At 35.6% G+C, this 24,796-nt stretch overlaps 1 protein-coding gene across 1 annotated transcript in view; it reads left to right on the forward strand.

Annotated features, from left to right (window-relative positions):
• The window catches only part of LOC140158964 (protein unc-13 homolog A-like), a 70,300-nt gene that overhangs the window by 21,480 nt on the left and 24,024 nt on the right, over positions 1-24,796 (forward strand). The window contains 5 exon segments of the mRNA XM_072182263.1: positions 2,000-2,060; positions 11,497-11,523; positions 15,643-15,717; positions 16,997-17,216; positions 24,649-24,769. Of these exon segments, the coding sequence (XP_072038364.1) occupies positions 2,000-2,060; positions 11,497-11,523; positions 15,643-15,717; positions 16,997-17,216; positions 24,649-24,769 (504 nt within the window).

The raw sequence follows: 24,796 nt of genomic DNA on the forward strand, positions 1-24,796 counted from the left end.
TCGTGTATCAAAATTGCTATACAGTAACCTTGTCCTACATGCGTATTTGACCTACTTGCTCATTTGAAAATTGCTATAACCGACCTTGTCTAACTCAAGGAAGAATGATATTTTCAATTTTTTTTAATTAATCTCACATCTGCTAACTTAACATTACACTGTGACCAAACAGTAAATTACTGGGTGGAATAAACAAAATGTCAGCCAAGCAAATCATTGTATACTCTCTTCATGTAAGAGAGTTAACGAAAGGAGTGAGTTTCTATGCACACAAAAAAGAGTGAAAATCACTTCAAAAATAGTGAAATTTTCACAAAAAGAGTGAAATTTTCACTCTTCAAGGAGCCATGTAAAGGACCTCTCCAAAAGAATTGTACCATATACCATACCTTGAAGAATGGACATTTCACTCTTTTGAAGAGAAATTGCAATCTTTTGTAGAGAAATTTTACTCTTTTGGATGGTTTTCACTCTTTTTGGAGTGGTTTTGACTCTAAATTTTGGAGTGGTTTTCACTCTTTTTGGAGTGCATAGATACTGACTCTTTTGGTTCACTCTTTTAAGAGAGTACGGTGATCAGCAACAGTGGACAATGGTCAAAACATGTTTTTTTGTTAGTAGAGCACATTATATTAAAGACTAGTTTTGGCAACTTTGAGGAAGGCAAGTTAAAACATAGTGAGTCACCCCAGCAAAGATTACAGGAAGTTAGGGATGGTATGGGAAACCGGATACCTGCCTAACTTTGCGTGGGTGTGTGTGTACGTATGTGTGTTAGGGGGGAGTAACTCACATTGTGTCTAATTTGCCTTTTTTTTAATTAGCCAAAAATTGGCTTTCTAAATTTAGGCATACATTAATGACTATGAATTTTTAATGCCTATCACACACACACACTAAGCATCCTTGATACACGCTTGATTAAAAACTGACCAGTTCTGACAATTTTTTCTTGATCATAGTATTATGATATTGAAGGCGTCAGCTGATGTAAACTGTCTAGGTAGATTGAGTAACTTTTGCCACCATATTAGCAATTTGTCATATGATCATGTTACATCATTGTATCAGCTCCCCATATGCCCATGTAATTATTGGTGTATATGGCACATTATATGCAACACATTATCACGCAATGTAAAACGTACTATTAGTATCTGTTCTGTAACAAATAAGTTGTCTGCCTAATGTTACAAACTATTCTGTAGAGTCAAGTGGGGGAGGGGGGGCTGCCTATTTTTAATCCAAAGGAATATAATGTTAGCAGGGTTGCCAAACTTGTCATTTAGTAGCCCAATCTGAGTTATTATCCTACGATACAATAACACTAATCATTAAAACGGAAAATTAAATCCATACACCATTTTGAATGGAGTCACCCATTTAGGTAACTCCATTTGAAATTCACACTCCCTGTGTGGAAGATTAAGTTCATGTCTTTCATAGGAGGTGTATGGATTTCAACTGGAATAGCCCAGTACAGCGGAATAACAAAATCCAGTGGATAGAGAAAAAAACGTAGCAATTGTTGGAACAGAAAACACACCAAAAAAAACCAGTTGGATAATATGTTAGCACTAAAAATGCTCTGTACAACATATTCTTCTCCTTTGAAGAACTGCACCTTCTTAATTTGAATCAATTAAACATTGCATTTCATATCTACAGGTAGACCTAGTTATAGTGAACTGTTAAAATGCTGTTTAAAAGTTTAAACAACCTTGTTTAATGGGTGAACTAAACAAAAAATGCTCAAAATATTTAAACAGGTTGTTTTAAGAATTTATGCAACTTTTTTTTAAAATTATTTTTAAACAACTGCTGCCAAGTTCACCCAGTAAATAGAGTAGTTTAAACTTTCAGGTTGAACAACATTTTAACAGTGTAAAAGTCTTCATGGGGTACTAACTGTTAACAAATATCATTGAATACTAACATAAGCTTCATCTGATTTGATCCTTTTCTAAATTGCTTACCATTGGATTAAAAAAAACCAAAGGTTTGTTGATGTTGACATTGATCAAATGATGCCGCAGAGGCGTGGTTCTATACCTCCAGTGGTAAGAATTGCATGTTTATTATCATCTGTTGTCTCTGTCATGATGTGGTGTTCATATTCGTGATTTATTCCTTTGATTTTCATATCTGTGCATATGGGTTGGCAGGTTTTTAGTTACAAGCTTAATTAAAAGAGGTGTCATTCAAGTAACATTGATAGAAGCAGGGGTGATAGTACTCTTTATTTTTGTTAAAGACATTGTTCACATTAGAAAATTTCTTCCTTTGACGAAGATAAGTTAATCTTGATTAACTAATTAAGCATGCGTACACATTACGCTGAACGAAGACCGAACGAAGACATTGCACTGTACACATTTCATGAAAATTAACGAAGCTCGAATGAAGCTATTAACACCCGGCTATTATTGAAGCCGTCGAAGGTCACTTGTCACATGATCACTTTCCTTCGTTGAACGAAACGAGCGTACACATTACAAAAATAGCTTCGTCGAATGAAGTATTCCTTCATCAAAACAACCTTTTTAGCTTCGTTGAACGAAGCAATTTTAATCTTCGTGTGTGTACACATTAGGAAAAAACGATTTTTAATCTTCGTGCGAGGTTCGTCGAAAGAAGACAATTTCCTAATGTGAACATGGTCAAAGATTTAAAAGAGAGAATTATAAGATCCAAGTTGTCTGCCGCCTTAAACTGCTAACTGCTCAGGCTGCTTTGAACACAAAAAAATTACTGCTAAGCTTAACCCTAACGCCCCAGGGGCTTTTTGGTGACAGGAAGGGAAAGAAGGAAGGAGTAAAGAGAGCAAAGAAAGAAAGAAGTTGTTTGCTCTGGGTGGGATTCGAACCCGAGACCCCTCGCAAGCCAAGCACTGGGTCGGCGACACTTTGCCACAGGTCTTGGGCTTAGCTGGCCAGCGAAACCGTGCCTATTTATCACTTACGGCAATTGCGTCATCACACCACGTGGGATGCACGCACGAACAGCGCATATATCAAGTAGTATTTTGTAGTACCTGGGCGTGTTAGGGTAAACCAAGGTGGTTTAGCAGTACACCCTTCTGTGCTTCCAGCAATCGAAGGAAGGTCATAAAATGTCATATCACTCAACAATGCACCACAAATGGGCCGTACATGTTGGCAGAACTAGTTCCGAGATATTCATCCTTCCAATGAAAACAAAGGATTTCTCAACCTATTTATTGAATTTTTATTTCTTTTCTAACAATGTGGACATCCAATATATCATTGTAAAACAAATTTTGATTAGAATTTGCCTGTCCAAAAAAAGTGAAAATGCTGACATTTAATTAGCCCATTTGTGGTGGACATTCACAAATAGAGTGATCACTGTAGACAATTCACAAGAGGGTATTTTGACAGACAGGTGAAGCGTCCAAAATACCAACACTATGGACCACAGTAACCTCATCCCAATGGCATAGTTCAATAACCTCAAAACACTTATGGTGCAAAATTTTACCTCAAGTTGCAGAGTATGAGTTTTTGTACCCAAATTTCTAAGGTCATTCAATGAATGTACAAATGTATTGGGGTCAAAGAACTATGTCCTGATAGATGAACATGTTGTGGATCCTAGTGCAAGCTGATCTGGAGTGTATCTATCTACCTTTTGGAAATCAAGTATTGGTAAATTTGGATACATCCAAAGCAAAATATACACTGACATATGCATTCACCACGCGACCAAGGGGAAAAACAGGCCAGTTGAATAATTTTCCCACCTGCCTTGCTGGCTGGTGGTAAGAACATCCAAAAGGTCAATTTTCCATCTTTATAGACGAATCCAACGAGCCAAGTGATGGTCAGGATTCATTCGGCCATTACTGGGTCCCGGGCGCACCAAATTGGTGTTGTGATTGCCCAATTGGGTGGATTAAAGCCGCTTAAAAATCTATGTTATTTTGTATTGTGTTGTAAACTTTCATCATTCTTTTGTCTACGTGTAACATTGGTGATGGAATTTCTAGCCGCATTTTTCATTAACTTGTGGAATACATCTCTTTTGATGTATTCCACAAGTTAATGAAAAATGCGGCTGAAGATTTGATTAATTATGGGTTTATTACTCAGAAAATCAAAATTGCAAATGAGAAACATGTAAAAATGACTTATGCAATTAGCGTAGCATGCTGACGATATATTCTTTCATTACATAAAATAACAATGGAAAAAAATTACTCAAGGCAGTTGGCCTACAACTTATTGCATTTTGCATTTTTGCTTTCTTTGATATATTTAACTTTAATTTGGTGATGTGAACTTGTATCTGTCCATTATTTTAATTTAGTAATATTTCATTTTTTGGTACAAGATCAGTCAGTAGATGGTCTTTTTCATTTTATTGTTAACTTAATAATAATAATAATGATCAAGTATATAAGAGTAAAATAGCATAGACAAGAATTGGTACTTATCGTTGTGGTTTTTAAACAGGTTTGCTGCGGATGGTAAAATGGTTCATTTCAGTGCGACAAATTCATTATCATGGGATATTCTCATTGGTTTTCATATTTACATGTAGCACAAAACACATTTTACCATTTTTCTTGCGTCATCCAATTAAGTTATCAACACAAGATGAGCATCAGTGTTTGATTATATTAGAACTATACTGCCCCAATAAAGTATCCTTACACTTGGAAAAATAATCACAATTTCCAAACTGAATAATATTGGAGTAAATTTGTTTTTGTAATAGATGCACTATCTAATCTGGCACATTTTGACACCACATTGATCCCAATGTGACTTCACGAAGTAAAGTTACAAGCATTTGATTAGACGAAGGTCCAGTTTCAAAAGTGACAAACTGGCCTATTCAAAATTCCACAGACCACAAATCTGGTTTGAGAGTGGTTAATGGCTAACTTGTGCGTTTGGCTTTAATTTAAAACAAAAGGAACAAAAAGAAAACTGAAACAAAAGAACTGACAAATAAAATGAAAGTTATGAAAAGTACAGAGAAGTAAAAACTGAAATAAAAACTGCTTTAAATAACGCTTCATTGAAGAAACTGTGTTGTCTCTTTGTTGCGCTTGTTGGAATCTTTTTGCGCCTTGTATAGACCAGTTTGTCACTTTTAAAACTGGACCTTCGACTATTCAATTGCTTGTAACTTTACTTCTTGAGGTCACATTGGATTCAATGTGGTGTCATAATGTGCAAGATTAGATAGTGCATCTATTAAAAAAACAAATTCACCCAAATATTGTTCTGTTTTGAAATTGTGATTCTTTATCCAAGTGTAAGGATACTTTATTGGCGCAGTATATATACCCGTATGCGTAAATGATTATATTTCATTATATCCATGGTGACTTGGCACTGAAAGACAATGTTTATACACATTGTACTTATTGTGTTAACAAGTTGATAAACATGTCTACATGATGATAAGGATAATGTACGAGGAGCACATCATTCTTGAATGAGAAATATCTGATGCAGCAGTAGGACCATTCTTATTCAGAGATGGTGGTAATCTGACTGTACACACTATTGTTTTGTCCAACACTCCCAACACGGTTATATCACCGATATAAACTTTTTTGAGTGTTACTACTCCTATAAACTTGTTATAGTATTAATCGTATGCAACGCCTCCTATACTTTTACGTGTAGAATATAAATATAAACGCGTTTTAGTGTTTATTATGTGTTATCTGTTGTTTTTTACAGTGTACTATAGGTTGTGTTTTTATGTTATTTGTCTGATGTATTGTTTCAAGTTTTTTTTAATTCAACAATATTCATGTTGTAACTCTTATGTATAAAACTCAGTGTTCATTATTCTAACTTAGCTTTTTTATTTCAGGACTCACTATAGTAGGCGCCTTGCTGTTGCAGTAACACATGACTGCTCTGTGTATTACTTGTCTGTCCTAGATTATATGCCCTTTGAAGCTTTTTAACCCGTTATTTTCATAATTTAAGTTATTTTCATACTTTGTTTTGTATTGTTCGTTTAATATATGAAAATCACATAAGTAAATTCCGTTTCTTACGGAGACTACAATCAATGCAGCACATTGCAGCATTATAGCAATAAAAAGTCCAGTAATGTTCTGCACACCTTGATTCCTCTTGCATGCATGTCAACTGTCAGGGAAGGAGAGGAGAGGAAAACTTGATACACATCATTTACATGTAGTCTTTCAAAAACAGGAGCTTTCCATTTTTGGTGATGATTCTTTATAGTGCTAATGATATTTAAGTTGAAGTATACTTTTATTCAATCTTTTAAGATATTAAAATATCTTGCTTACTTCAATGTTGTTTAATTTCTACCATCCAATCATTGTTATATTTCTCTTTTCCATGCATCTTAAAAGTCTGTGTTCCGCCGAGTAAAACTCAGATCGCCCAAATATTTTAGATCGTACAGTCAACTTTTGCAAAGGACACATGTACTTGGGTCCTGTATAGTTGTAAGTTTGGCATTTTCAAGATATGAAATTTGGGTGTGAAGATAGTGGGTGTGGTTGACAGTGTTATTACCATTTGGGTTATGGAATGGGAAATTAGTATAGAAGATGAATTTTATTGACTGATGGTACTTTGTGATTGACCCATGTTATAGAGAGATACCATTTGTGCCATGGATATGTGCATCCTGGGTGTACAGGGACTCACTCCTTCTGCAGTACCCATGTTTGGTTCCATCTGCTAACTAAAAATTGCATGAAGAGGTCCGATGTAAAAACAGATAAATACCATTTTCAAACTTTTTGAGTTAAGGCCAGTCAGAGCGGAGCATGACCTAGCGGTGTTTAGTGCACTCAGATATTGAGACAAATAAAGCTGATACACAAGAGGTATGGTGTGGGTCTATAAAAGCTTGATATAAGGGAATATCATTTTCATCACATCTGTGTGACTTTTCTCAGAATGAGGAAAATGCTCAAAACTTTTTGTTTTGTTATATCATTGGCCCTAACCCAAGACTCACAATACCTATGGAAATATAAATGTGATTTGTGGCTTCCTTGACTCATTTGATGTGTCCTTAGCCTTAAAAACCGCAAGTTCAATGGAAATGTAAATGAGATTATTGGCTTCCTTGACTCAGTTGATATATTATTGGCCTTAACTCAAGAACCACAAGATCTATGGAAATGTAAATGTGATTATTGGCTTCCATGACAATTTTCTATAATCAATGTGTTAATTTTTAATTAGTTTTTTTTAGTTAAATGGCTAAAACTGGAAAAATATTATTCCTTCTCTTCCATTAGCCTGAAGGCTACCTTATAATGATAGCTTTAATTATTGATACCATACTTTAACAATTCCATGGTAACATTCTAAAATTATAACATGCTTACGTATTATTTTCCCAGAAATTTAGAAAAATGGTTTTATCTATTTTTGCATTTGAATTCTTCATTTTAGGTGTACCATGTATGTGTTCGATACTAATGTATAGGCCTAACATGTATTGCTTTGAAAAAATGGGGTAAAATTGCCACTACATAAGAAAAATAGATATGTTTAAGCAGTAGTATATTTTTATTAGTCAGTTATCTAATAATAACAATGTTATAGCCAAAGATTACTCAAATTTGATAATGTGCCTGTGGCATTTGTCAGAAAGAGCCCAAAATTGGACAAACTTGAGTGTTTCAAAGTTTTGCGCATGCAGTTCTTAGCACATATTTCTGGTACAATGCATTGCATTGCAGAACGCAAACAGCCATGCACTTTAAATCAAAGTTTGCCAGGTGCATACCTCTATGAGAGACACACAAACATGGAAAGAGTCGGTACTCTTCCTCAGTGGCGCATCGTGGCCGCTCCTTCCCGGGGCTGAAGAAGAAACAATTTTGCCGCCCTTCCTTAACAGCCGAAAAGGTTGACCCAATTTTTTCACGGTCGTTTGAAAAGTGAAGAGCAAAAAAAAAAAAGGATTTTAGGCGCTAGCGCCCTAAAAGCAACATTTAAAAAAAATTTTTTTAAGCTTTTTCAATTTTTGGCGCCCTTTTTTCTTTGCTAATTCGTTTTGCCATCCCTTCGTTTTTGCCGCCCCCTACTTTGACCCCGGGGGGCTGGCGCCCCCTAAGCCCCCCAAAATATGCGCATGTTCCTCATTGTGTAATAATAATCAAATGCGGCTAAGTAATAAATATCATGTCAGTAAACATTGTAAAACCTCGTGATAAAAATGCATATGATTTTTCACATTCTGTTAGAATTTTATTAGAATCTGCCAATATTTAATATGGGAAGAAATTAATCAGAGCTTCAATTTTAATTTAATTTTGATTTAAGAAAGCAAGCATACATATCAGTAATTTGATCACATTTATTATTTCTTTCTTTCTTTCTTTATTATTTATCACAAATCCAATACTACAAAAAAGAGATTTCCTAATAGAGGCCTAATCAAAACAAAAACTCTGCATGTAAACAAGGCTAAACGCACTTTACTTAACTTAACTTTGAGCTAAAAATAGATATACCTTCAGTATTCCCGTTCTGTCAACATTTTCCTAATGGGCCGGGCCTACTTACGACGTAGAATCATCAGTAGATCATAAAATGATAGTTGATGCACAGTCATCCTCTTCAAGCACATAAAAGAATGCTAATATTGATCAGAAAACGGAATTCTTGTTCGTTTCATAGTATTGTTAGGGATGATATTTGCAGTCTTGTATTCAGTCATAAAACTGCTCAATTCTCAAGATTCAATTACCCTGACCCATGTCCTAGTTATACAAGTAGACTATCTCATCACAAAAGAGTGTTAACTGCTTTAAACTTTACTATAGGTTACTTTCTTTCCCCTGTGATATGGATCACAACCGTTTTAAGTCTTGTGACATTCAAAAAGAATGTAAATGTTAGTGAGAGCATAGTAGATTTACTGTCTTTTACTAGAGTCTTATAATAACAGTCTATTGAGAAAAGTATTTGACAAATGCACCCTTTTACAGAGAGGGAAGGTAGAATAACACATGGTACTACATGTAGTACAAGATATAAGTTGTCAGCGGCTGTTGTAGGCACAATTTTTTGGTCTGGGACTAAAAGGGATCTGGATGATGCTTAGTTGAAAATGCAATTATGTATTGCACTTGGGTGTAAATATCCCTCAGATAGAGATGCATTATACCCTTATCCTTACCGTCGTTTTATCTTTTCAGTTTCTGTTTCCGTATCCGTAATAGTTTTTGTAAGTCATTGTTATTCTGAAGTGGTAGTCTCCCAGGTATGACCAATCTTTTATTCTAGCCTTTTGTTAGTTACTGAAAATTTGAAGCTCGTGAATTTCAGTTTTCGTGTTGGTAAGTTATATTGATTTTTTACATAAAACCTTGAGATGTGCGGTTGGGTGCCAATCTAGACAAAAGAAGAGTCTAAATTTTACGGTCCTAAATTCAGCGGTAAATTGTACGGCTTCAATTGACTTGTGTTTGGTGTATATGTACTTACGCCTAGACGTAAGTGGCTCTTAAAAAAAGTCTTGCATTGAAATATATACTAACCATGTTGCCAAGTTATAAGCAAAAGTCTTACATATTGGCGATGAAACGAGCGCCTAAAATCTCCCAATGAGGCGCGTACAAGTGGTGATTTGGTAATCATGTTTTATATTGAAATGCAATACAAAAGAATTTGCATTGGAGCAAAGATAATGTATTCTATTCATGGCAAGCTAATCTGATAATTGGTTGGGCCTATATGCAAGATTTGGGTTTATTTTAAATGTTTATTTTTGCAGAGCTTATTTTCAGTCATGGATCATACTGATAAATTTCGCGAGGGGGAGGGAGGGAGGGAGATACTTAAGTTGAGACTGAACAAGCGAGAGTGGGAGGGGTGAGGAAGAAAGAGAGAGAGGAGAGCGGAAATACTAGAAAGAGAAGAACTCGAGAGGAGAGAGTAGGGACCGGGGACGGGAGGGAGTGGGGAGACTGATCATATGGGGGGGCAGGAGGAAGCAAAATAGGGAGATAGACATTGATACGAGTGAAGGGCGACACTGTGGCCCTGCACAAGTGCAATGGGCGCGACAGGCTCATCTGCCGGACCTTTTGTGATTGAAGGGCTTATGTTCAACGTTTTTACAGAAAAAAGTGGACCTTTTCATTCGGATTTGCATTTTGTCATAATAATGTGAATCAATTTATCACTGTCAAACACGAGAGGGCGCTAGACCATTAAAACAGCGGTCGTACACCGGTGTTCAAGACTGTTTATCTCCAGCCTTTATTGGCTTTATTGACACAGGCAATTACCTCTATTGAAATAAGCTGATTGGTACTTCAGAGTTAACAATGAAGTCAGATTACAGTAAACTTACTGAATCCCTTGCGTTTTCGTATCTGAACAATAGAGTTACGGAAACTGAAAAGATAAAAAGACCCTTAGCAAAGCAAATAATATGTATCATCATTGTGATCATTGCTATTTCAACATCTTGAGAAGAAAATGTTACTTTGCATTCATAACAAGAGGAAATGCTAAATCTGTATTATGTGTGTGTGTGTAAATTCTGTGTGGGGTGGGGATGCTTGTTAAACATTGGCAAACAAGGACACACACATGAGAAATACAGGTACTATGGACATCCATAGTTCCTACTTCCTAGACTGTGTTTCTAGATGTAAAAGACCATAAGAAAGCAATTATATCAAATCATCACCGCAGTTGCTCTTTCTTATATGGTGAATCTACACTTAAAAACTTTACCATGCCCACAGGAAGGGGAAACTTTTAAATGTTGCATGTCCACAGTTGGATAGTAAAAACTCTTTCATGTGAATGTCTTTGTTTGTCGACGGTTATATATAGGGGTGTGGGGGCCTGAAGATCTAACTGACCTTCTTTTCTCAGGAATAATTAATCTGAAGTGTCCATGATATATATTTATCTCTTTGTGTAGACTATAGGGAACTGGTACCTTGTTTTGACATCATTTAAGGGGGTACTACACCCCTGGCCAATTTTGTGCCTCTTTTGCATTTTTCTCAAAAATTATAGCGCATTGGTGACAGGTAAGATATGTATATTATAGGGGCAAAGACTACAACTACTGCACTGAAAATTCAGCAACTCAAGGCAAGTAGTTATTGATTTATTGATCAAATATTGGTTTTCCCTCATTTTTGACTATAACTCCACAACTGTTGTTTGTAATATACATATCTTACTTGTCACCAATGCGCTATAATTTTTGTGAAAAATGCAAAAATAGGCACAAAATTGGGCAGGGGTGTAGTACCCCTTAACTTAATGTATATGTTTGTATGGGATCAAAATACATGTTGTTATGTTGTCATACACACTGTAACTGACTATACATTATCCTCCTATCATTACTTTAAGGGTACATGCATCTGTGAATGTATACTTTAAGGGTAAATGTATATGCTATATCACCCCCCCCCCCCCCTTATTAGTAGCATAGTAACCAACTCTATATAATCTCTCATTTCATTCTTCACATCAGAGCATTGGAGTGAAGAGTCTATGTTGGGTAAGGAATGCGTGGTGGTCTTGTCAATTTTGTACATTTTTGTGTTGCATTTGTTACATGTATGAGGCCCTATACTACATCTTTCATTTGCACTCTGAAAATATATACCATTATGGGGTATATGAACATAAGCTGACCGAATTGTTGATCTTTTCCCAGTGCAACCAGTGCACATCATAAACAGTTTTTTCCAATTTTTTTCCAATGTTTATGTTTATGTGCTCTGGCTGCACTGGGAAAAGATTTGTTCACCCTACTCTCTTAATGTAAAAGAGCAAAAAACTCACTCTCCAAAAGAGTACGGAGAGTGAAAATCACTCCAAAGAATCACCCCTAAAAGAGTGAAACTCATTGCCAAAAGAGTGATAAACAACCTTTTTCAGGCCCGTAGCAAAAAAAAAATGCCAAAGGCCCAAAAAGTCCCCTTTTTTGAAAAAAAGAGATTTTTTATGCCTTTTTGGTCCAAAAATGTCCAAACCCGCCCCCAGTCCAAAAAGGTCCAAAGTTTGAAAAAAAGGGTCCACTTTTTCAAAATCAGCACCACCCCAAAATAAATCCTGGCTACGGGCCTGACCTTTTTTGATGGTATCCACCTCAGAAGACAACTCCCTCCTGGCCCAGATGCTATTTTGTCATCCATTTATAAAATATGTCGGCTTGCTGAAGGTTTCAACTTTTATGTGACTAAATTTTTATGACCCCCATATGGTTTAATACAACTTGTGCGTTTGTTTATATCTGCACATTCACTTTGATGTTTGTTGTCATTATCAAATATAATGGAAGTTGTTTTTTGTTTGATTTTTTGTGTAATTTTGTGTTTTTCTTGCATTTCTCATTCTTGTTTTTCACAAATTTTGTTTTAATCCTTCAGGTATTAAAGTGTAAATATCTTAGTTGTTTTTTGGTTTATTTTTTGATAATTATTATTTTGCTTGTGCTTCTGCAGAAGTGTAACTTGCATTTTTTGTTTTTTATAAAAAATTTTAATTCAATTATGTAAGAAGAAAAGAAAAATTGGTTTACACAGAGGATGTTTTGTTAAAAAGCTACATGATTAAAAGAGACGCAGTAAAAATTCAAAACTGCAAACAGATCAGATTTATACCAAGAACATGTCCATTATTTGGATAAATTGGACCACATATCAGAATTTCAAAAAACTAAAAAACTGTTAGTATTTAAAGGTTTTTAGTCCTGCAAACATCAGAATTGTAAATCAAAGGTAATTTTTGACCAAATGTTATCATAATATTATTATTCATTATCGTAGTCCTGACGTCATATCGGTGACCTCGGAGCGTTACCATAGCGACTGGATCACGCTTTCATGCACAGCCAAATTGCCGTATGGAATCATGCAGAATTTCGCCGACAACAACACAAAAAGTCAAAAACTGTCGGGAAAACTGTTAGACGAGGGGAAATTGACGTGATTTCTATCATGTTATTTTTTCCCACATTGATCCTGAATGTGGCAAAATAAAAAGCAAAGTAACTAAAAGCAAGCCAAAAGAACGATAAGATGTGTATCAATGTTTCGCCGTGTTCATCGACTCGGCACTCGTCAAATTCGCAAGGATTCCTGCATGCCGTGTGTAGTTTTACTTGACAGCATGCAGTAGCATGTAAATAATTATATAAATAAAGTTAATAAGTAAATGAATAGATAAATGATTGAATACATTAATAAGCGAATCCATAATCAATCAATATTTAAATAAAATTTTTATTCAAAAAGTGAGATGATTTTCATTAATTAATATAATATAATGGTATTTAGCACATATTTTCATGAAATTCGTTGTATCAGTTCAAAACAGTCAACAAATTGAACCCTAATATCAAGTTGTATTTTAAAGATAAATGTTGTACGAATTGTTAGATATTTCCAATTAATTAAATCATTTTATTAACCGTCGTGATCGCTATTCATTGCTAACGGGTCAACCACACGCATGGTACACAAGCCAGTCGGCATACGTCATTGGGGAATTCCCCTGTCTTGCCTCTCACTGTGGCGGGCGATATGGCGTCTTCGCCGTAATTTTTTACTCATCAAAATATTAAAATTATTAATTACCAGTCATATTTAAGACCTGTAACCTCATGATTTCAAAGGAAAACCATCTTGCAAAAGCTGGCAAGGCAGTGAAACCCTTAAGAAATGGCTAAAACTTCAAACAGATGAACATCAACGGTGTTTTGGTGAGTCGATATTACGAATTCTACATACAAACCAATGGCGATTCTCTGATCGCGTCATCAAAACCCACGTTTATATAATCTGGTTTGCTGTGACTTGGGGACCGAAATAATATGCAATCACTGCGTTTACTAGTGTGGGAACATTCTATGGATAGCATCAGCCCATGTTGGGCTTTCAATCGGGATTCTAAAATGTTGAATTCAGAGGTGATTTATTGACCGTCTCGTGTCGTTTTGTTCAGTACAGCGTATATAGTGTTGCTATGCAAACGGCGTGATCCATCACCAAGGAAATAGCTGTAACCTCGGCAGGAAGTGACGTCGGACTACGATAGCGAATTGTACCAAGTCTCAAAATGGAAAATTTTGTTTCATTTATATTCTTAATTTTGCATGTAGATGTTTTACATTTATTTTAATCCTCCACACAGCAATATTCTGAGTGGCTAGTACAAGAAGGCCTTATCTGTTATAGCTGCCTTACAGACATTTGACAATTTCTGCATTCTATATTGTACACATTTACAAATATGAAACCTGGCAGCTATTATAGTTGGGCCTTCTTGCCCTTAAACCTCAATTTGTACAATTTGATGAAGTCAGTCATGAAATAAAGCATTCATAATGTGACAAAAACAGAATTTAAGTTTAGTGTCTAAATTCACTAGGAAGACCAACACAGTTTCACACTTTAAGCTATATAGAAACTCAAATGTGGCGGTAAAGATATTGTGTTTTATTGCTTTCAACATAATAATGATAGTTTGTACCAGCAAAAGTCATAATTGTATTTCACTTGCATACTAAAATTATACTCATGGATAAGGCTAGTAGAGTTGTAGGTTTTTCATCAAGGGAAGTTCTGAATTTGCAAATCATCAAAATGTTTTGAATCTTTGAACTACGACCAAAAAATAATAAATTCATTTATTTGTTTATTCATAAAAATTGAGAGCTGTTACTGACTGCTGTATAGCTACAGAGGACTTTTCCAGTTGAAGTCCATACACCCTCAATGATGACATTCCCTTATTACATCTTCTCCACAGGGAGTGTGAATTTTAAATGGCATTGCCTAAAAAAATGACTCCATTTGAAATCTACACCCCTGTGTGGGAGATTGGGGTCATGTCTTCCGTATAGGGGTGTATGGATTTCAAGTGGAATAGCCCAATGTTGCCAGATGATCAACAGACCATCAGAAGCGTGACTTAAGTTGTATTTCCCCTCATCCCTGTTCATGGTGGTACCCTGTTTTGAAATGAATTAGAGAACCAATGGAAATTAATTACCATATAAGCAAATGTGATTATGACTTTCAATTTCACTAGTATGGAATTACCGTATTCGTTCCAATAAGCGCCCGTGCCCTAATAAGCGCCCACCCAGGAAATTTCCAATTTGCTAAAGGTACCATCAATGTTGAAGTGACAAATAGACGTCGATACGGTGAAATAGCTGGAGGACTACAAGTCCTGTGTAAACTTGCAATACATTTTCTACATCAGAACAGCTACTAGAACGTCTCAGGACCCTTTTAAAACATACATAAATTTGTCTCTATTCAACACCCCTTACAAAAAAATTAGGTAAACTAGGTAAAAATAAGCGCCCACCCAAAATGACTTTGTTAAGCGCCCTGGGCGCTTACTGGAATGAATACGGTACCTGACAGATTCATGTATATTTCACCTTAACCCTGTACTAACTGTTGTTAATAACTACACTAATATGGTTACCATTTGAGTAGAATTAGTAATTATAACATACATTTAAGAGGAATAAAATCATGTTTGCTGTGGTTTTTAGTGCATGTGTTATTTTTTCTCTTAGTGTTGACAGTTTGATCAATGTAGGCCAATTCGTAAAATAATTACGTATTTTAACATTGTTTTACTTTTTTAATTTTAGTCCATAGCTGCTATGAAAAGACAGCAAGGTCCATCAACGCTGGTAACAAGACAGTCTCTCAATGATGAAGAACTGGTAAGTCACTCAACAGATTGCCTATCAAAATGCAGTATCTAACTTGTTAACTCCCAGCGTATACTTCTTTTTACATTGGTGGAGCAGACTGATTATTCAAAATTCACTGTTTATTAAAATAAAGTCTGAGAAGTACTTTGATTTGATTATGAATGCAATGAAGAGTGCTAGAATATATTTTTGGAAAATAAAATAATATACACCATGTAAATGGGCCAGTTTCTTAAAGTTTGACTCAAAGTGGGGTTACTTGAAGCCTTTAGGTGTAGGACCAATTATTGCTAGAAATTACATAATTTATCTTCTTGGCATTTTGTGTTTTCTACATGAAACAAACATCCACTGCAAAAACAGTGTTTAGCTTAAAAAGTGTTTAGACTTAAACAGTGTTTAGACTTTAAACACTTTTCTAAACACTTTTTCTGGAATCAATTTGTAAACATGTTGAAATGTTTAGGAATTTTATCATTTGATGGCTTGTATTGAGGAATGAAACACATGATGGAATTTGACATTGGTGTTTAGGTTTTAAACATGTTTACAAATCGATTTCAAGCAATACATTCAATCTATAAATACAGTGTATTGTTAATGCTCAAGACTACAGCAAAATCCAGAATGCAATTTACTACATTGTAGAGCTAATAACCTACTGGCCCATGAGTCTTGCCTCAAGCCCTGCTTTGAGAAACTGGCCATAGTAGTCTTGGCAGGGTAGGTAGAGAAGGTGGTTTTGGCCTACAGAAATCACTACTCGTGATTCTTTGTTCACTTTATCATAGTTTGCAGTTTATCACACCCTGTGATAAAATCAAGTGATCAATAATCAATAATAAGCCTTCTGTTATCTCATAGTCAATGAACAAGTTCAACCAGTTCAATCCTATACTAATGAATTTAGTATCCTTTTTCATGGTATGGGGATTACAAAGTTCTAACAAATCAGCAGGGTTGCCAAACCTACGATTTTGTAGCCCAATTGGGTGACTTCTGAACATTTTCCCCAGCCTGATGAACATTTCCTGTCCCATAGAAACCAATGGTTAAGAAAAAAATTGGGCGACTTTTCAACATTGGCTCTCGCAACTTTCTGTCCCATAGTATTCTGTCCCATAGAAGGCAATGGTTAGGAGAATAATTGGGTGACTTTTCCATTATTTGACCTGTGATTATGCCTAAGATATGTTGGCAACCCTGCAAGTCAGTTTGAAAGATGCAGCTGAGGTGAGCTGGTGTATTTGGTAATGCTTAACACTTGTGTGTTACTTTACATCCACAGAAAAGTCATGTGTATAAGAAAGCCCTACAAGCTCTGATCTACCCAATCTCAAGTACAACTCCACACAACTTTGAAGTTTGGACAGCGACCACACCAACCTACTGCTACGAATGTGAAGGCCTACTGTGGGGTATCGCGAGGCAGGGTGTGAGGTGCAGCGAGTGCGGTGTCAAGTGTCATGAGAAGTGTAAAGATCTACTCAACGCTGACTGTTTACAACGTGAGTATGATTGCTTCATTCATAAGATAATTTGAATAAAAGGTTCATGGGAATTATCTGTCGATTAGACTTAATTTTAGGTCCTTAATAGTGTTAGGCCTAATCGGAATATTGTATTAAAACAACAATAATTCATTATAGACCTGCCATCAATTGGGTCTTCATTGAATACCGACAACAGTCTGCAAAAACAATAAAAGTACCAGTTATTTTTTATCCCTGTATATCCTAACCAAAGTGAGATATGTCATAAATAGAACCAGCTTTTAGAGACGATGATCCAAAATCCCATGGAAGATCCAAATTTAAAAGTTGCAATTTTGCTCCATTGCATGCCCTATTGATTTGTACACAAAGCATTCTCGAGCAAGAGAACTAGCGCCATGCTTCCATTGATTAGGCAAAAAAAAAAAGGTTTGTCTCAAAGCTCGCGCGCGCATTTGTAAAATCGTGAGATTTGGAAAAAAAGAAATGCATAATTTTTTTTATTAAAAAAAAAAAAAAAATTTAAGTTTTTCCAAAAAAATTAGCATAAATTCAGATATTTTTCTCCAAATACCATGAAAAAAAGTCTTGAATAAAAAAAAAATAAAAAAATCGCATTTGTTTGTTTTCAAACCACTCGTGAGCTTTGAGACAAACCATTATTTTTTTTTGCCTTAGCACATTAAAACTAGTGTTGTGTCTTCCATTCATTACAACATGGAAGTGTAACTTTTGATTTTGTTACTTCCTTGGGTTTTAGATCATTGTTTCTGTAATTCTTAACCGATTTCAACAAATGAGGTCTAAAATTAGAGCTAATGGGTACAGGTACTGGGTGTTTATTATCATTTTGACATATTTATCTTTTTTTAGGATATACAGGGGTACCTTAATTCTTATGTGCACTGTATGTGTGGTTTGGTTGCAAAACTTTATTAAAATTGTTGGTAACCATGATTCTAGCATCACTTTTCTTAATTTGTATGGTTGGTAAGAAGGAAATTAAAAAATAAATTGGGCATAGATCATTTGCCTCTATAAAAAAAAAGCCATAAAAAGCCATACATGTAGTTGCCCTTGATGATTCTCTCATTAAAAAATCTATTCCAAATACTATATATAGCTCTTATCATTTAGCTACAGTTTGTTCGGTTTATATAAGGTGGAAATTGTTTTTGTTACTGCGCGCATCAATAAAGTCCCAACTCAAGCTCGCGTAAAATTCCGTAAATTCACATAAGCGTGCGCTAGTCACACATTATGCAACGCACACCTAGCGTAAGCATTGAGCCCAACAGCGTGCACGCTATTCTATATCAATACACAGTGTTACGAGTCTTATTTTTTCCGCCTTATATAAGCCGAACAAACTTTAATAACCGACATGATTTGTACCAGGATCACTTTGTCACCATGGAAACGTGAGGCTACTTGAACACATCTTCAATGAGGCTTGAATTGAGTGTTGATCCTCTTCCTGTACATGTATGTAATACACTATGCAGTTGGTCTGATGAGATGTGTGCAGAGATCAGAAATAGATGTTTGGAATACTACCAGAATGCAGTGGTTTTTAATGAATTTATATTAAAATTTTAATTATTTTGATTTGATAATATAGGTCATTTACTCAGATTGAATAGTTTGAGTAAATTAGATTTATTTTAGATGTAAAAAAGCGACATTTTTTAGTGAAATAGGTTTGATAGATGTAGTATATTATACGTTGTTAGCCTGAAACTTCAATGTGTATATCGCACGTTAACATGTCTAACTATAGTGAGTCCAAGCCGACGTGATACATCAGGAAACATTTCCCCCATCAGTACACTTTTTCAGCAATTGGTACTTGATTCAACGAGAGGTAAAATATGTGAATGCAGTGATACTAATCGAGATCTAAGTTTGAAATCATGAGTAGATAATAAGGCTCTAGTAACAAGGGACATATTTCATCAGCTTTTTAGAATAACATATTTCAACCATTTATTTGTATTTTGTTTATGTTTTGGTGTGTGTGTATGAGAGGGGGGTGTATGTGGCATGCACATTGTGTGTGGGGGTGTGTTAGTATGCGTTTGTAAATGCCTCCAAACGAGGACCTACATATGGATACACACCATAAAACGAGAACACACCTCCAAACGAGGACGTCCTCGGTTTGAAACTATGACCAGGATGACGTAAATGATGCAAATATGCATATAAGATAGCATATAAGATAGGTCCCCCATAGGAGGTATAGGACGGGTCTCAGTTGGATAGTAAGTTGTCTGGTGTGTTTGTGTGAGGTCGACGGTGTGTCGATTAAAAATGGGTGTGTAAGTCCTTGGTTAAGTCGAGGTCCTCGTTTGAATGTATTTACAAACATGGGTGTGTATGTGAGAGAGAGAGAGAGAATAATGTGTCAACTTCTTTCTCTAAGGTCACCCATTTATTCTTTCTGGGTCCATTTTCATAAAGATTTGCAGTGCCTAAACCTACACAGAGCTACAGTAACTCTTATCTACCACAAGACTACAAAAGGATGTAGTCCAACAAACTTTGATTGAATTGACCTCATTTTTCAAAAAAGACTGAAAAATGAGAAAAACTGCATACTCTTGGCTGTCAAATCAGTTTATGAACAATCTTCCATTATTGATTTTGGGATGTAGTGTATATAGATCTTTGTGAAATTAGTACCTAATATTATAACAATTCCCTTTAAAAGGGAATGGGTGCTACCTACATTTATCCCTTAGTTGTAACTCTCCTTTCTAATAAATGTTATGAAGTGCAACCTATAGTTGTCGTATTCCATGGGAAAAATCACTAACAGTTTGAACTATCATATAACTTTCAGTACTAACAAGTTACACATAGCTTAAAACAGTTTTGCTGTCACCCTGTATAATCATGCAACCGCCAGTACTAACAAGTTGCATATACCTTAATAAAACTTCTGTTTCACCCTGTATAGCCTAACTAACACACACATCCCTGTTTTCATGTTTTATATTCCAGTGTACATGAATAAACAGCATAGTAAGTTTTTGTTTGGTTTTATTTGCTGGTTTCATTATTTGGTGGCTGGGAATTTTACATCCGTTTTATGATAATTTATGAGGAACAGTTTGACAATTTGTTGCAGAGAATTGTTAAAAATGGCGCTTGCTAGATTATATATTTTGTACAGGAGTTGACAAAATCATTACGAGAATATCACATATTTTTGTAAATTTAGTTGTACACATAGTTATTCATTTATTTTATATTGCACTACAGTAAAAAAGTGAATATTTTACTTTTCAAATTTTCACAGATGAATGACAAGCACTTTTCTAATACATACCTTAATTTAATAATCTCTTGTCTTTTTTAATGTTTGGTTGTTTATGTCATAATTTTGACCCTTGCTGTCAATTAAGACTTATTTAGTATACTTTATGTAAAACTAAACAATAAACACTGAAGAATCAAACTACTTTTAATAAATTGACAGTTTTCTAAGTCTTATCGTTAGTTACCCAAATTCATCCTCCGAAGAAAAGCAAAATGTAGAAATTTGAAAATATCATGCTTTTGTCAACATGCGATGGAGATGACGAACCCGGTTTTCTAGATAGAATATTCGTGTCATGGTTTACCTTCTTATGCGGTCTGTGGCATCGTTTTTCCGGTGAAGCAACCACGTTTGAGCCACGACAGCGATATCCAAGGCGTGTCGAAAACGGAGACGATTTGTCTCTCACCGATGTTACCATGGTGACGGATGATTCCTTAGTTGAATCTAAAAAGAGGGATGATCCGGATGAAATCACGCTGGAAGAAGAATTTGAAGTGATAGAACTGGGTAAACAGAATAAACCACATAATACTGCCTGCTGATTCAACATTACACTGAATTGGGCTGTTCCATTTAAAATCCACACCACCCCTGTTGAAGATTTTGGAAATATTTGCCACAGGGGGAGTATGAATTTCAAATGGAATGAACACATTAGGCAGCTCCATTTGAATTTCATACCCCCTCTGAGAAAGATTCAACCTGAATCTTCCACTTGAGGGAGAGTGAGTTTCAAATGGAGTTGCTAATGTGTTAGTTCCATTTGAAATTCATACTCCCTCTGTGGAAGATATTTCCAAAATCTTCCACAGGGGTAGTGTGGATTTTAAATGTAATAGCCCATTACGGAAAACACAGAATGATGGGAGATCTGCGGTACATCACATGAATATATCCTCTTTATCCGTCAAAGACTCATCATCACCTCCCATCTGGTACTTTTACATTTTTAGTTTCCTAACACATTGCATGCTTTAATACTTAATCAAACACATTTTCTTTCAATTTTATTATGTCCTCTTTGTTTGTGTGTATCCTTCATGGTGTAGCCATTGTTATGGTGTAGCCATTGTTATGGTGTAGCCATTGTCATGGTGTAGCCATTGTCATGGAAACATGCCACCTCGTATGGTATCTAGGGATATCACTGTTTTCCAGAACCGGGCTCTATCCTATTCATACAATTTTCCACCCAATGAAGTTTGGGTATCACCATGGATTGAATAATTGGTTTGTGCAGTCATTGCATGTGAAAGGGTTCAAGTTCAAAATTCATCATGACGTTGTGTGGTCAGAGACCAGTCAGGCTGGTGGTGATGGGAGTATTTGTTATTGTACTGTAATTTTTCTGCAAAGGTAGGGTAAAACAGTGAGCAGTATACAATATACCCAATTTTTAATTGCTGCTTGTTTGTTTTTCTTTATGTCGTATTCAAATTCTCTATTCAAGATTTGCTTTTTTATACTCAGGGTTTTTTTTATTTCTTTTTATTATTTTTGGTCTGAAACAGCATAGCAATATTTATTATCCACAGTAAAAATATGCCATGTACAGATAGTCTGGTTTATGAGGATTCTCACATGAATGCAGGCCTACCTGTATAAAAGTTGTGGGGCTGATCCTGGCTGTGATGATTAAATGTAAGCTGATAAGGGTTCTGCATCTGATATGGCAGCCGTGCACGCTTGTGATTGGTTGCTGAAAAATCAAGGTCGGCAGTATGACCATAAAAGGAGATGCAGAGATGTTTTTTAAAACATCGCGAGCATCGTCTGCGATGAAATTGAAATGTACATTTTAATTTCATCGTGTGATGCTGTAAGGTTTTAAAAACATAGCAGCATCACATCGTGATCAGAATGACGCAAATAAAACTAAGCATTGGAAAACAATTATCAGAATCCATACAGATATTATCTGGAAACTTTTAAATTTACGTGTAGGTGGTGATAATGATGTGTTAATTGTTGTATGGTATTAATGGATCCTTATTCACAATACCAGCCTAAAACTTTCTTGGACAGAAATAATGACAAAAATGGCATAGAGAATGGGAAGTACACTGGTGAACTGACCAATGATTACAAATATCAGAATCTGTACAGATTTTACTTAGGCCCAGGTTTAAGTTAGGCGCACTTTTGGAATACCAGCCTAAAACGTCATCTCTTGGAAGGAAATCATGATGAAAATGACGCAAATAAAACTAAGCATTGGAAAACTGAACAATAATCAGAAATATCAGAATCCATAGAGATATTATGTGGAAACTTTCAAATTTACGTGTAGGTGATAATGATATGTTAATTGTTGTATGTTTTCATTTATCCCGATTCACAACACCAGCCTAAAACTCTGACAAAGAAATGCAGATTAGAATTAGGCCCAGGTTTAAGGTAGACCCGCTTTTGGAATACCAGCCTCAAACGTCATTTATCTTGGAAGGAAACCATGACAAAAATGAAATAACAGAATCCATACAGATATTATGTGGAAACTTTTAAATTTACGTGTGGTGACAATGATGTGTTAATATGGTTTCATGGAACCTGATATAACATAACAACAAGTATTTATACATATAGGGTATATATATAGGCATACAATATATATTCTGCAATATTAAGAAGATTGGTCATAGAGAGAGACGTATAACTTCAACATATCATGTATATCATGCATCACCAAAGTAGTCATTGTAATACCTGTTTCTTATCGAAGTATTGTATTGGTAAGTGCCAATTTCACAAACGGAAGTAGGTTACTTATTTTGGGGGGGGGGTATTATTTTTAGACAAAAGGGTTCTAGGTAGAAGTTAATAGGTTTGTGAGCTGTTCTGCATGTAGAACATACCTTAAATATTTCTACAAAGAACTGAAAAGGATTCTGGAAAGGCTAGTATTAGCCACTTTAGACCTGAAGAATGTTCTCGAAAGGCCAAAAAGAATAATTTCAAGAACCCTTTTGTCTTGAGTATTCTATATACATACAGAACAGCCAAGAAGCCTTTTCTCTTAGAGTGTTAGTCTGGTTTGGTTAAGGCGTTTGACAATAGAGAGCTGTAATCACATTGAGCAAGTTGAAAATGGCTGCACGCCATTCATGGTACTTTCACGGCTGTCAAGTTGAGTTGAGCCTTTCACCAAAAGGATACACATCTGGCTAACCATATGGAAGACATGACCTTAATCTTCTACACAGAGAGTGTGAATTTCAAATGGATTCACCCGTTCAGGTAACCCCATTTGAAATTCACATTCCCGGTGTGGGAGATTAAGGTCATGGGCTGTATGGATTAAAACTGGAATAGCCCATGAAACACTACTATAGTCTGTATATCGACCTCAAGTCACCGGCACTAGCTTTAAAGTTCAGCGTGTGCTGCGTTGGCTTAGCATAGTTTCTTGCGTGTACATATATGCGGCATGTTGATCGCGCGCGTAAAACTATGTACAGTGTACTTGATGTGTGTACATTGTACACACACCAAGTAACGCTAAGCTAACGCAGAACACGCTGAACTTCAAAGCCAGTGCTGGTGACTCGAGGTACATATACAGACTATAGTAGGCAAGTTGTGAACCTCCTACAGCAGCTTTACAGGTGCAGTTTTTACAACGGGCAAATTGATCACAAAATTAAGTCTGATTTTGTTTGAACTATTGATGGATAGTTTGCTGAATACCCTTCACACCTGTGTGTAATGCGTTTTTTTGTTGTTAAATGTACAGTGTGAATGATATTCCAAACTTATTGCACTGATTTCACAAGTTTTGACTCAGTGGGTCTTTTTCTTGTGTACATTTTGTATGGATTTTTTTCAATTTTGGATCTCTTCACATTTTTTTTCTCAGCATACTTCAATGACTTTGGTGGTAATAAGGGGCAACTTTTTATGTAACAATAACACCTTTCTGTCAGGTTGACCATTGAACAATCATCGATAACCACTTATATTCATATTCTATTATATGTCAAGCTTATCTCTTACCTAATTCATATTTTTTCTTGCACATTTCTCAGCTTTTTCAAGGTGGCAGCTACACAAAATATTATCATATTAGTAAACATAAACGTTTGTTAATTGATTTTGTTAATTATGATTTGTCCGTGACAGGTGCTGCTGAAAAGAGTTCTAAACACGGTGCTGAAGACAAAACACAGAATATCATCATGGCCATGAAGGATAGAATGAAGATCAGGGAAAGAAATAAACCAGAAATATTTGATTTGATACGGTAAGACACATGTGTGAAAAAGATGCA

This window comes from Amphiura filiformis, chromosome 8 (genome assembly GCF_039555335.1).
Source record: "Amphiura filiformis chromosome 8, Afil_fr2py, whole genome shotgun sequence".
In the NCBI taxonomy this organism is placed as follows: Eukaryota; Metazoa; Echinodermata; class Ophiuroidea; order Amphilepidida; family Amphiuridae; genus Amphiura; species Amphiura filiformis.